Source organism: Molossus molossus, unplaced genomic scaffold, assembly GCF_014108415.1.
Source record: "Molossus molossus isolate mMolMol1 unplaced genomic scaffold, mMolMol1.p scaffold_m16_p_19, whole genome shotgun sequence".
NCBI classification, from domain to species: Eukaryota; Metazoa; Chordata; class Mammalia; order Chiroptera; family Molossidae; genus Molossus; species Molossus molossus.
The window spans coordinates 29,000,322-29,014,794 of record NW_023425354.1 but is presented as its reverse complement, the minus strand read 5'-3'; the positions used below and the strand labels follow the sequence as shown (position 1 = coordinate 29,014,794).

General features: G+C 39.8%; 1 protein-coding gene across 7 annotated transcripts in view; it reads right to left on the bottom strand.

Moving 5' to 3' along the window:
• The window catches only part of CDK12 (cyclin dependent kinase 12), a 93,516-nt gene that overhangs the window by 41,365 nt on the left and 37,678 nt on the right, over positions 1-14,473 (bottom strand). For 4 of the 7 annotated variants that reach the window (XR_004960277.1, XR_004960278.1, XR_004960275.1 and 1 more), the window contains exons 12-13: positions 10,512-10,723; positions 8,644-9,096 (exon numbers count right to left, since the gene is read on the bottom strand). Coding sequence is in view for 2 of the 7 variants with exons in the window: in XM_036267993.1 (XP_036123886.1) it covers positions 3,786-4,495; positions 8,644-9,096; positions 10,512-10,723 (1,375 nt within the window). In the remaining 5 variants the exon portion in view is untranslated. Of the gene's footprint in view, positions 1-303; positions 4,496-8,643; positions 9,097-10,511; positions 10,724-14,473 lie in introns of those variants that run through there. The other 3 variants (XR_004960274.1, XM_036267993.1, XM_036267994.1) reach the window with 3 other exon arrangements.

Below are 14,473 nucleotides of genomic sequence, written 5' to 3'. Positions count from 1 at the left end.
AGAGACTATTCTTCGGTCTAAACACCTTCTTACCAACTTCCCTTGATGACAGTTGAGCTCAAACCCACTTACCTCTCCTTTCAGGAGGAGTCAGGGTACATGAAGCTCAACTCTTGATGGCCTAGGACTACCATTATTTGTGTAACTGTATTCTACTTAAAAAAAAAAAAAAAAATCACATCTTATGGTTTTCCCCAACTTTTTAAATTCTCTCGTTCCTAGTCTAGTGTCTTCAAATACTGAGGACTTATTTTTTTGTAGTTTATGAATCTACAGCAATTCTGAGACAAAGACCCCCTAAAATAAAGTGGAGGAAAAAAAAATGCCTTTTATACATAATTGGATTTGCTCAGAGGTTACAGATTAAGAAGTAAATGCAATGGAGCAAAAGTGGTATAATAACAGGAAATATTTAATTTTCCAATCTCCACTTTCCATTTTTATAAAGTCAAAGAAAAAATTTAATATATTACAAAATATCTGTACATAGACAAGGTACACCCGATGGGGGGCAAAAACAAGAGAGAGAAAGGAATACAGTGTCAGGAATCTAAATCAGGAAGAATGAGGTGGCAACTGACACTTTTCTGATGTAGCATTCTCTCTCAAAATCTGTTAGTAACCATCTTAGTACTGTAACTATATATGCATATTTTCTGTGTATGTATATATTTATATACATACACACACGCACTCACACACACAAAGTGGTTGGGTGATGTCTATGGCATAAGCTAAGAGAAGTCCTACTTACAAATTTGTGCTAACTGCCCTGTTTTTAAACATACAGCTCTGATGTCATTTTCAAATCCTTATCATTCCTATGGACAGTTGAAGAAAAAACTAAGGAAACTCATCAAGCAAAGTTGTCTTCAAAACCACAAAAATAACCATGGTCAAACTAGTTTTGCCTCTCATTCATGAACAGAATCAGATTTCTCATCTGTTCAAAATAATGTATTTAATGGACTTAATATTTCCCATGGTACAATACATGAAACAAAACCACTTTTTAATATGATTATTTGAATTTGTAGTTTTCTAATAGTCAAATTGAAAGTCTGCCAAACCTTTACTCCCATCACGTTTATAGATAACACAGCTGAAAAATTAAAAAATACCTTTTCTTCCTCCACACAGATTCCAGGATATTTAAGTGAGTTCCTTTTTTCCTCTGCTTTTAGAAACAGTAAAAGTTACCACACTTTTTTTTTTTCCATTTTAAAGGTTAGACTCCCAAAATGGGGATCTGGGGGTGAGATGGGATCGTACATACACATACACACACACACACACACACACACCCCCTTCCCTAGTAGCAGGGATGAATGGAGACATAAATATACCATGTAGAATATTTGGCATAATTAAAAATAAGGTGTGGGAAGGGGAAGAAAAAAATTATTGATGACTGCTGATAACCAAAATACAATTAAAATATATAAAAAATTTTATTTATATTTGATGGGAAAACCAATTTTTTTCACTGAATAGATTCTTTTAAGATCTTGAATCAAAAACAGGAAAGTGGGGCCCAATGCCTTAAGTTCAAATATTCTAAAATACAAAGGCCCATGCCTAAGGACTAAGATGTCAACAGACAAAAAGTCCAGATGCCCAGGCCAGTGTGGCACAGTTGGTTGGGCGTCGTCCCATGCACCAAGGGTTGACGGTTCGATTCCCGGTCAGGACATGTGTCCAGGTGCAGGCTAGATCGGGGGCCTGCAAGAGGCAGCCAAGCAATGTTTCACTCTCACACTGATGTTTCTCTCTCCCTCTCCCTTCTTCTCTAAAAATCAATAAAAATCATTTAAAAAAAAAAAAAAAGGGTTCAGATGAACTTTAGTGCAATTTACCAACACCATGTCAGTGAGCCTAACAAATCTAATTGAACATACTGGTATAAAAAGCCATCAATGCCAAAATGGCTAGGTTCTTTCTAATTAACGTTTTGCCCTGAGGGCAAGGCCAGACCAAACCCAAAGAATAATAAAGAAATACACACACCAGAAATCTACCTATTTCAGTGACAGGGAAAAATAATTTTCATGTAAGTATCTGAAAAGGGTTCTTCTTTCATTTCTCTAAAGTTTATTAGTGCATCTTTCTCTTACAAGTAGTTTTTAATTTTTTAATATAAGAACTTGGCATTGAAACATGAAACTTCACTTGAGTTCTGAAAACTATTCAAGATGCTGAAGCATATTTGCCTTTTCTTCGTAAAAAGGGGAGCTAACCTATGTTTCACAAATGTCTAAGTCTGTGCAGATAACTTATATAAATGTGTATATTTTTAAAAACACATTATATGCTGGTACTCACAGAAATGGAAGCCAGAATGAGAAGCCTCCCAAGTTATCCCACCCTGAAAGCCTTTCCCTTTTCCATTTCCTGTTCATAATAAGAATTCTTTCCAAGAAATTGTAATTTAACCCCTTTAACCAAAACCAAAACCAAATCTATCTAGAGGAAAATCCCTAAAACAATTGGCAGAATATACATGCTAAGATGTGTATATGTCAATACTGCTCTTTCTTATGGTCTGCTCTTTTAAAATTATTTTTTAAAAAGGTCTTGCATATTGATATATCTTCAGAAAAATATCCACCCTAAACTAAGTTACATTCCCATGTATTTTCAGGATGTTTCTTTTCTCTTTGACAATATCACAATGCTCTGTTTCAAAGCTTGTTGTTTTTTTTCCTGACATAAAAATATATGTGTAAACAGTATGCTAACTGCTCTTACCAGCCCTCTAGGTAGAAGGCATCACCTCTAATCCCAGCTCAGCAGCAATGGCCCAGGCTGTCTGCATTTATAAATCAACTTCACCATCAGAACATGGTTTAAAAAAAATTTTTTTTAGAATTGAAGTTACAGAGAACAATATAAGAGTTTCAATTTCCTTTCTTTTATTTCAAAAAAGGTAAAGAATTATCCCAGGTTCTTGGACATCTCAACAATTAATTTTTTCCAAACAAATGCCTCAAAAAGAGACAAAAAGAAAAACTCTATAAAGATGGGGTGAAAAAGGGAAAAGATGGGGCAAAGTCTACCTACTTGCCCAAGAATGCCACTTTCTACAACCTGCTTCATATGCAGGGAGAGGAGGCATGTCTTCTGCCACAGAAGAGCAAACTTTAAGGATGAGTAATTTATTTGGAAAAAAGGAATGTTTAAGATGCTCAATGGGGAAAAAAAGAGTTTACTTGAAAGCAAAATGTGAGGTGGTGGAGAACACATTTATTTAAATCAGCCAGTCACTCTTTTCCCCTTACAGCAAAAGCCTAAGAGCAGCTCAAATTTTGTGAACACTATTCTCTTTAAAATAAAACAAAAAACAAACAAACAAACAAAAACCCAAAAAATAAATTCAAAAGAAAAAAACATAAAAAAATAACCCCAAAACTTTAAAAACCTAAAGAGAGCTTCTCCTGAGCCATCTCAAAACTGAAACTGTTCTCTTTTTCTTCTGCTCAAGAAGTGCAGGCAATGAACTAATAAAGCATTTACTTTTCAATTTAATGACCCTCTCCATATTCTCTACTTATATTTACTAGGTAGAGTTGAAGTAAATGTTCTGGCTATAACCCATCCAAGGGGAAATGCTGCCAACATCTTTATAAGTCGCCTGCTTAGTAGCAAGTGAGCAAGGAATACAATGGATAGCTTTGAAGTAGCTAAATGCAGATGATTACCTTGCTCTGGCAAATGATTTCATTAAAGGTTCAGAGGACTGGAAGATGGACAGGGAAGGAATCTTTCAGGACACTGAAGTCTCTGGGTTAGTAAGGAACTCCTCTCCCTCTTCCCCCTCTTGGCGGGACTCTTGTAGGCCCCCGATAGAGTTTTCCATAAGAAGACTGAGCTGGGGCCCCCCAGTTAAGGCCTGCTCCTGAGCTGCTGGCTCCACTGGTTCCTGGCCCCAGCTCCCCATAGTTTTGCAATTTGGTCTCTGTATGTGCCACAGAGTTGCTGCTTCCCTCAGCCTTCAGGAATGGTTGCCCGACCACTGAGTGTAATGCTAAGGGGACCCTGGCAAAACGGAGGTCCTGGTCCCCTGGAAACTGCACTGACCCTGTACCCTGGTAACTGCTGGACTCCCCAAGGTGGCTCACAGAGCCTGAGAAGGTCCTGTTCTTCACCAGGGTCTGGGCCAAGGATTCTGTCAAGGCTGGACCAGAGTTGCGTTCATCAGTGTCAGTGGCACTGAACCCTGTTTCAGGCCCATCAGTGTTTCCGTAAGTCCTGTTGGGATGGGGTCGGGTGGAGTATTCCATTGGTCTCAAGGCCTGGTGCTCATGTGGCAGGTGGCCAGGAGGCTCTGCTTCAGGCTGGGATAAAAGTTGCAGCAAGGCGGCTGTCACGGCTGGGTTCAACTCCTGGGGGGCGCTGGAAAGATCGCCTTCAACCAGAGGGGGTGGAGGTGGCGGCGGTGGAGGTCCGGGGGGCTCAGGGGGCCTCTTCTCTGGTGGAAGAATGTGAGGAGGACATGCTGTGGAAGGGTTACTTCTTTTAAACACCATCTTAAAAATCACAAGTGATTATAAACACAAACTCACACACACACACACACATACACACACACACGCACTGCCCAACATAAACATATATCAATACAAGTAACCAAATATATATATATAAAGAATAAAATCTTGGGATCAGGAAATTTCAATTTATAAATAAAATCAAGTGATTAAAAGTAAAACAGTTGCATTCTGGATCTAACAGCTGGTGTAAAAAGATCATATGTTTCAAATATTGTTCTGATTTTTGTCTGAGATTTCCTCCATTTCCTTCCTTAAGGAACTGTTCTAATATGTAGGCTGTTGGCAGCCTTCCTGCACCTTTTTGCTGTTGGATTGAAATAGTAATAAAAATAAAGTAGAAAGAAGGAAGATGAGAGGGAATAATACACATGCTGTGGTCACATTTTTAGGACATAATCTTCCTGTACAATAGGAGACCCTGCATGGACTTAGCTAACACATTTTACAGAATGTTTAATAATATAAGGTTAACACCTGAAATAGAACTTAAAACAACATACAGGAGAGATGAAATAAAGCAAACAACCTTTCATTACCATCATGTATAAATATACACTTGATTCTCCAAACTTCAGTCCCTCTCCCCATAACCACAATCTGAAAAAAGGAATATTAACCACCACACGGTCATTTAGCTTCCTATATTACAATAATTAAAGACTAAAATAATCTTCTATAATTTTTTTCCAACTTCCTGTATTTTTTCCATGCTATGAGAAAAATTACTATAGCAATGTCATGCAGAATGGGCTGTTGATAAACATCTGTTTGTCCTGGAGACAGTGACAAGAACTGAGTATTCAGAATTGTATTACACTTATACTACACTCTGTCTTTCCAAAGATTTTTGTCTTTTCCAAACTACTCCCCAGATTTTTTCCCCCACTGCTGGCTAAATTTGCCCAAGCATGCCAATCATTGTCTGAAAATGAACTCCTGCCAAGACAGCAGAGTAGAGATGTAAAATGGCATGAGTTTGAGAACATACAGAACCAAGTACAGTCAAAACAGTGCATTTAGTTGGAGGTCACACTGCTGAAGAAATGCTTAATATTTTGGGATATCTTTCAAATGATTGTCCCCTATGATATCTTCCGTCCCCTATGGAAGCATATTTTAAAATATCCATATAGTCAATTCTTATTATCTGAGCTAGTAATATAAAGTCATTACTCAGACAAGCAAAAAGTAGTTTTTAGTTATAATTAGATATTTTGGTAGCATATTTACCACAATTACATCTTGCAAAGATAACTAAGTATGCATTCCCTTAGTGTGCAGATGAAAGCACTCTGAAAACACTATAAAATTGTCAAGTTTTATGCAGTGGAAGGATGAAGTCAGATGCTGTAATAACATACAAGTAGGGCGACCAATAGTCCCAATTTAACCAGGACTGAGAGGATTCCTAAACTGCCAACTTTCACTTTTAAAACCAGAATTGTACAGGGACAAGTTGGTTACCCTATATATAGTACCTGCCCAAGTAACTTGTTGACAGACTGGCTGGTTAACTAGGTGGTTGGGGAAAATGAATTTAAGAACAAAAAATTAGCTTTGGAAAACTCACAACCTGAAAAGGAGACATCCTGAAAACAGGAGAGCTAACTGAACTACATACTAATGTCATAGACTTCAGAGTGTCAATGCTACATATCTCACTCCATAAAAACATCACAGTACCAATTATTTTCAAAAGTATTTTTTTGGTTAATACATGAAACAGAACACCAGGTTGTTGTTGTGTTTTAACACTGAGGGAAAACTTTAAAAATACCCAAATGCAAAAGTGGGCAAAACTAAACTTATACTCTTCCAGGTATACTACCTTTCATATTTAAATTGTCTTTTATATAACTGGCCTAGTTGTTTCAATAGAACTAATTCTTGAGCTCAAATTCTTTCACATGTATGAGTATGAAAACTATTTCAAAGTGGCAAAAGCAGATGGACTATAAAAAACTATTAAAGTAAGGTTAATAAAACTTTTTTTTAATCCTCACTGGAGGACATGTTTTCATTGATTTTAGAGAGAAAAGGGGAGGCAGGGGGAAAGGGTGGAGAGAGGGGAGAGGAAGAAAGAGTGTGAGAAAGAAAGAGAGAGAGAGAAATATCAATATGGGAGAGAAATATCGATTGGTTGCCTCCCGTACATGCCCCTATGGGGGATTGAACCTGCAACCTAGGTATGTGCCCTGACCAGGAATCGAACCTGCAATCTTTTTGTGTATGGGACGACGCTTCAACAAACTAAGCCACCCGGCCAGGGCTCATAAAACTTCTTAAAGGAATTTAAAATAAAGATCACATTTAAGACATCATACTGTTGTAAGATTTAGTGTTAACAATATTGCCGATCTTTAACAGTCTGTACTAATAGAGGGAGGTGTTAATAAAATGTACAAATAACTTAAAAAACTTTATTTGACTCATCATATTTCAACCATAGCCCGTTCCCAACAAGTATAGAGTAGCTAAACAGTAGCCAAAGCAAGAGATTTTCACCTTCTCTGGCTTATTTAGTCTGCCCTCTGGTGGAAGTGCTAATGAACAGTAAAATGGTCAAAAGAGGCAGCAGGGGAGAAATGACAGGAGACACCAACTGGTTAATCCAGGGTTGACTATAATAATTAGGAGTGGCATTTTTATTCTCCTCTGAAAAGTAAATCCGACAATTTCTGACCATAGGCCAGACCCTAATTTTAGTTCAACTTCATCATTTGGTTGATAGCTTGTAGGCTCAATTATTGAGTGAATTTCTTTCAATCACTATGCTATTTAATTTGAACCACTTCTTTCAGATATTTTGATTATAGCTGAGTTTGTGTAAGTGCGGGGGGCGTGGGGGATGAGAGATGATATAAAGAGGCCTGCTTTAATTCTAGATTAGCTTTCTCTGTTATTCCATGTCCTGGAGTCAACTGAAATCAGATGACAGAATAGCAAAGTGAATTAAGAAATACATTAAAAGGGTACATGAGTTCTAAATTTTGGCTCTCCCAATAATATGGTTCCAGTAGTGGGATCACAGACAGGCTATTTTTTTTTTTAAATAGGCAGGCTAATTTAAACTCCCTGGATTTCAGTTTCCCTATCTGTAAAGTATGGGGGTTAATTCTATTTATGTTATGGTCCAGTTTTAAAAAGATTTACATATGAAAAAGTGGAAATAAGGTATACACTTTCTGCAACATCTCATATGAAATGTGAATACAGGACTCTAAAGTTGAAGGTTAGTGAATGTCTTCAACCCTTGTACCTCTTCTCATTCCCCAATTCATGGGGTCTTCATGGGCAGCAAAAATTTCCAAGGAGCTGAAAACACTTTTTGATAAATAAATATTTTTTAAACAGACTGTGACTCAGAATTGATTAGAAAAACTTCTTCTCCTTCTAATAAATTCCATCCTGTGGTTATGTGAGATGAGATATAACAAACATATTTCCTTTAAGATTTTCATTCTTTATATAATGCTCATTTCCTAACCTAAAATCCATTCAACTGTCTCGTTCATGAACACATATTTTAAATAGATCACTTTTATACGCTATTAGTTTTTGAAAAGAAAATGTATGGTGTTCATTACCTACTTAGAAATATTCCCAAATTATTCTTCAGGAGACTAACAATGATAGTTTATTAGGGTTTTCTTGAATGTATCTTTCAGGTAAGACTCTGGTATCCAACATCCACTACACTGGAGTACCATTGACTATTTGCACAATCTGATGATGGTTTGTTTGGAAGGAAGATTTTCAAGTGCTAGGACTAGGTTGGCCACTATACACACAGTATTTCGAATACATCACTAGCTATGGTTGGTGTTTCTGTGGGTTAGAACACAGGGACTCTACTTACCTATCTCCTAAGGAATGGAAAAACAATCAGTACATGAAAGGTGCTTTGAGAAGCTTTGAGACTTAAATAAAAGAAGCCAGGCAAGAAATAAATCACTTGTTGGTATGTTCTCCTGTAGACTAGGTTACAGAAAAACTGAAACTGAGGCCATTGATGTGAAAAAGAAAATGTTAAAGATTTTTAAGAGGATCAACAGCACCTGAGCTCAATGAGATTCATGACCGGTCTGTTTACCTGCTGCCTCCTCCAGTGGCATTGTGGGAGTTCTTCGGGGCCCCTGTGGCCCACTGTTCTTGTCACTGTTGTTTTCCTCCAGGTTGCCTGCTGGCTCCTGGGTTTTCATCAGCTGACTCAAGAGAACTGCCAACATATTCTGCATGTCAGCTGGTGTGCTTGAAGCTTCAGGGGACTTCTGTTCTGCTAAAGGCTGAACCACTGGAACAGGGGTTGCCTCCTTCACAGACTCATCTGGAGCCATGGGCTCTGAGTCCTGCTGCTGAGAAGTGGCTTCTGTTAGGGCACTGATAGATTGGTTGAGGGCCTCCAGCTGCTGCTGTATCTCGGGGTTGGAGTGGATATTCAGCAGCTGTACCATTTGAGGGATGCTCAGGTCGGTTTGGCTCTGCAGCAGGTTTAATAATACTGCCAATTCACTTTGATTCAATTGTTGTGTGATGTCACCGAGGCCTGTGGAGAGAGTGAAGCCAACATAAGAGGATGAGGCAGGGCAAAGACCTTTGCATTCTTCAACTGGCAATAGCAACTTATAATATCCAGTGAATGAATTTTCATTTTGATTGTCTCATTTCTCATGCCTCAAATCGTCATGACACAATGTGTTGTTCTTTATTTTACTTTAATTTATTGATTTAACAGAGAGAGGAAGGAGAGAGAGGGAAGGGGGGAGAGAGGGAGAGAAACATCAATCTGCTGCTCCACCCATCTTTGCATTCATTGGTTGACTCCTGCATGTGCCCCCAAATCAAGGATCGAAATAAAAACCTTGGTGTACCAGGATGACACTCCAAACAACAGAACTACCTAGCCAGGGCCACAATTTGTTATTCTTTGTATTATTGTTTAAAAATACATGGACTAACTCAAACATCTCTGTATTGTGAGTAAAAGTAATTTCATTTTACCCTTATTTTTCAAGGTCAGTAATTTTCAACCCTTACTGTATATTAGAATTACTAGGCTTAGGCCTCATCCCTAGAGATCTGGCAATTGTCCGGGGGGTGTTTATTTTTAAAGCTTCCTGGGTGACTCTAATGTGCAGCCAGCATTGAAAACCACTGTTGTAGGGGAACAGGGATGGGAAAGTAAGCCAAGGAAAGAATATCTGTAGTTCAGAATTGGTGTTACCAGAGGATAATTACTTTGTTTTAACAGTTGGTTATTATATAATTTTGGATATATTTAGATCAGATAACAGTCTATAGAACTAACTACATTTAGCAATTATGATTTAACATGATTGGATTCTAAGGTCTTATCAAATCTAACATATACAGGGCTCCAAATTATGTGTTAGGGATCCATGGGTGAACTAGCCTTAAATTAAACTTGGCTTACCTAATTCATTGACTTATGCCACTCAACGAATTGAGATATACTATTCTTTATTTCAGGAATGAAAATAATCTATTGTAGGCTTTCTAGACCACATGTACAAAACTCGGTTTATCTCCTTTTCCCTATAATGAGAACACCAACCTCTTTTTTCTTTTTTTTTTTTCCTATCCTCACCTGAGGACATTTTCCCATTTTTTTGTTCAGGTAGAGTGGGAGGGAGAGAGAGGAACAGAGAGAGAGAGAGAAACATCGACACATCTAGTGGCTGCCACCCGCACGACCAACCAGGGCTGGGGACAAGCTGCAACCGAGGTACATGCCCTTAGTGGGAACCGAACCCGGGTCTCTCAGGACCGCAGGCCGACGCTCTAACCGCGGAGCCAAACCGGCCAGGGCAAAAGAACACCAACCTCTTTATTAATGCTTCAGTGGCTAAAAATTAAAAAACACATATGTCCTTGCACTTAACCTTCAAAACCTACCAAAGTGTGCTTAAAGAAGCACAAAGTCTCTATCCCAGCACTGACCTATTGCATCCCCAGCCCCAGGCTCCACCTTGCCAGGAGCAGGCTGAGGTGGTGCTGGACTGCTATTCTTCACAGGCTCAGCACTTGTCCCTGAGGTAGTTTCTTTTCGAGAGGCTTTGGATGGAGGTGGCTCTTCTACCACAACACCACTTTGTCGCTGCCGTCGCCGTTTCTTACTCCATAATTCATGGCAATCCTGCCAGTGAGGGAGGCTGAAAAAAGACAAAGCAAAGGGGAAATGTGTGTGAGAATGTGGTAGTGAGTGAACAGAGGAACAAGAGATTAAAATGGGAAGGCAACACTAGCTGGTTTAGCTCAAAAGTTAAGAACGTCAGCCCTCAGACTGAAGGGTCTCAGGTTCAATTCCCAGTCAAGGGCATATGCCTGGGTTGCAAGTTTGTCTCCAGTCCCAGTCGAGGTGGTGCTGGAGGCAACTAATTAATGTGTCTCTCTTGCGTGAATATTTCTCTCCCTCTCCCCCACCCTATCTTCCACTCTATCTAAAAAAAAAAGAAAAAAATCAATGGGAAAAATATCCTCAGGTGAGTATTAACCAAACAAAAAAAGGGGGGTGGGTGTGAGGCAAAGAGCAGTGGGAAATGGAAAGGATAAAGAAAACATAAAAATAACCAGAGAAGCCCGGCCAGCGTGGCTCAGTGGTTATGCATGGACCAATGCACCAACAGGTCGTTGGTTCAGCTCCCGATCAAGGCACATGCCCAGTTGTGGGCCTGGTCCCCATGGGGGGCATGCATGAGGTGGCCATTCAATGTTATCTCTCATTAATGTCTCTCTCTCTCTCCCTCTCCCTTCCTCTCTCTAATATGAGTAAAAGAAAGAAACATTTTATTTATTTATTTATTTTTATCCTCACCTGAGGACATTTTTCCATTTCTTTGTTCAGATAGAGTGGGAGGGAGAGAGGGGAAGAGAGAGAGAGAGAGAGAGAGAGACATTGATGTGAAAGGGACACATTGAGTGGCTGCCACCCGCATGACCAATCAGGGCCGGGGACAAACTGCAACCGAGGTACGCGCCCTTAGCGGGAACTGAACCCGGGTCTCTCTGGACCGCAGGCTGACGCTCTCACCGCTGAGTCAAACCGGCCAGGGCCATTTTTTTTTTTTAAATCCTTACCCAAGGACATTTTTCCATTTTTTTGGTTCAGATAGAGTGGGAGGGAGAGAGAGAGAAACATCAACGTGAAAGGGACACATCGAGTGGCTGCCACCCACACGACCCAACCAGGGCCGGGGACAAACTGAAACCGAGGTATATGCCCTTAGCGGGAACCGAACCCGGGTCTCTCCGGACCACAGGCCAACGCTCTAACCACTGAGCCAAACTGGCCAGGGCGAAAAATCATTTTTAAAAAATAGATAACCAGAGAAGTTAGTAAATAAATAGTAGCAGTATAAAAGGAGTCATGGGCCCTGGCCAGTTTTGCTCAGTGGTTAAGAGCATCGTTCTGTGGACCAAACTTTCGCGGGTTCGATTCTGGTCAAGGGCACGTATCTCAGTTGCGGTTCGTCCCCAGCCCTGGTTGGGTTGTGCAGGAGGCAACCAGTCGATGTGTATCTCTCACATCAATGTTTTTCTCTCTCCCCCACTTTATCGGAAGATAAATGGGGAAAAAGTATCCTTGGGTGAGGATTTTTTTTAAAAAAATAAAAATAAAAGGAATCATGGCATATAATAGTCTGAGGAAATAAAAGTTCAAAAACCCAAAAGATTTACTACAGTGAGAAATGAGGATCTAATACGAGACGCACCTGCTATATAAATGCTCATATTCCTGCCAAATAGTTAAGTCTTGTAACTGTTCTTACTTGGTATAACAAGAATAAAAGAGAACTGTATTGGTCAAGTTTCAGTTGGGAATAAACAGCACAGAGATGACTGGCTTGTTAGTAGCTATAAAAAATCCGGGCAAAGTGGTGATTTAAATTTCGGAACAACATAAGTATATCATGATTAAATCCCATCTGTGTAAAATCAATTTATGTATTATTTAGTCTATGAAGACCAAAAATCTGGTTCATCCTTCTTTCTGCCCACTGAATTTCCATAACTGGATATCTTCATTTGTGGGGTTTATTAGAATATTTTAAAATATATTTCCAGACTTTCCCATAATAATGCAAACAGTCCCAGTAGGTCAAATCTTAATACAATAAAGATTACCATAACCAAAAATCTATTATAAAAATTCCCAAATTTCAAAATTCCCAAATTTCAAAATTCCCAAAAATTCAAAAATACAAAAAGCTTTATGTATTTTAAGCCACATTCAATGTACCAAAATTTCAGTGCAGTAAATTTCTTTAGAAAAATCAGATTTGTAGTTACTACCTACTCATGTACTAACATCATATTCATTTCTTTTTTTTAAATCTTCACCTGAGGATATTTTCCCATTTATCATCTCCTGACGGGGGGGGGGGGGGGGCATCAATTGGTTGCACAACCCCAACCAGGGCTGGGGACTGAACCACAACCAAGGTATGCGTCCTTGACTGGAATCAAACCCGACTCTTTGGTATGCGGGCTGACCCTCTACCGCTGACCCAAACCAACCAGGGCCTAAGATACAGTCTTTCTGTAAGAAAGAAATACCCAAAAACTCTGACATGAAACCTATAATGCTGTCAATGATAAATACGAAGATAAAAGAGTTATTTGCCGGAATGTAAGGAGTGTAGAATCCGAGGATCTTAAATACAGGAAATTCATAAAACTCTGAAGAAAGAGACACACATTCAAAGACTGCATTTTCTATATCAAAACTCAGGCCCTGCTGGTTTTGCTCAGTGGTTAGAGCTTCGGCCCACAGATCAGAGAGTCCTAGGTTCAGTTCCCGCTAAGGGCACATACCTCAGTTGCAGTTTGTCCCTAGCCCCGGTTAGGGTAGTATGGGTAGCAACCACTCGATGTGTCTCTCTCACATCAATGTTTCTCTCTCTCACTTCCTCCTTCTCTCCCTCCTGCTCTATCTGAAGATAAATGCAAAAAAAGTGTCCTCAGGTGAGTATTAAGAAACAACAACAACAATTCAGGACATATGACCTGACAGTAATGCAAACTATTTAAAATTAGGACTATTGCCCTGGCAGGTTTGGCTCAGCAGTTAGAGCATCAGCCCATGGACTGAAAGGTCGCAGGTTCAATTCTAGTCAAAGGCACATACTTGGGTTGCAGGTTTGATCCCTGCCCCCAGTGAAGGTTGTGCGAGAGGCAACCAATAGATGTGTCTCTCTCACATCAATGTTTCTCCCTCTCCCTCCCACCCTCTCTTCCATTCTCTCTAAAAAAAAAATCAATGGAAAAACATCCTCAGGTGAGGATTAACAAAAATAAATAAATAAATAAAATTAGGACTGCCCTTCTGGCAAGTGTGGGCTATACATGGTCACCACAGACATAAAGGATTCAAGCAGATGGAATAATTAAGAACAAAAACTAGCCCTGGCCGGTTTGGCTCAGCAGTTAGAGCATTGGCCCATGGACCAGAGAGACCCACATTCGGTTTCCGCTAAGGGCACGTACCTCAATTGCAGTTTGTCCCCGGCCCCGGTTGGGGTTGTGTGGGTGGCAGCTAGTCGATGTGTCTCTCTCACATCGATGTTTCTCTCTCTCTCTTCTTCCCTCTCTCCCTCCCACTCTATCTGAAGATAAATGCAAAAATGTCCTTGGGTGAGGATTTAAAAAAAAAAGAACAAAAACTAGAAGAAACGCCTTCAAAGAGGTTCTATAGCCCTGGCCGGTTTTCTCAGTGGTTAGAGCATCAGTTTGTGGTCAGGAAAGACCCAGGTTCAGTTCCTGCTAAGGGCATGCACCTCAGTTGAGGTTTGTCCCCAGCCCTGGTTGGGTCATGCGGGAGGCAACCACTCGATGTGTCCCTTTCATGTCAATGTTTCTCTCTCTCTCCCTCTCCCTCCCACTCTATCTGAACAAAAAAATGG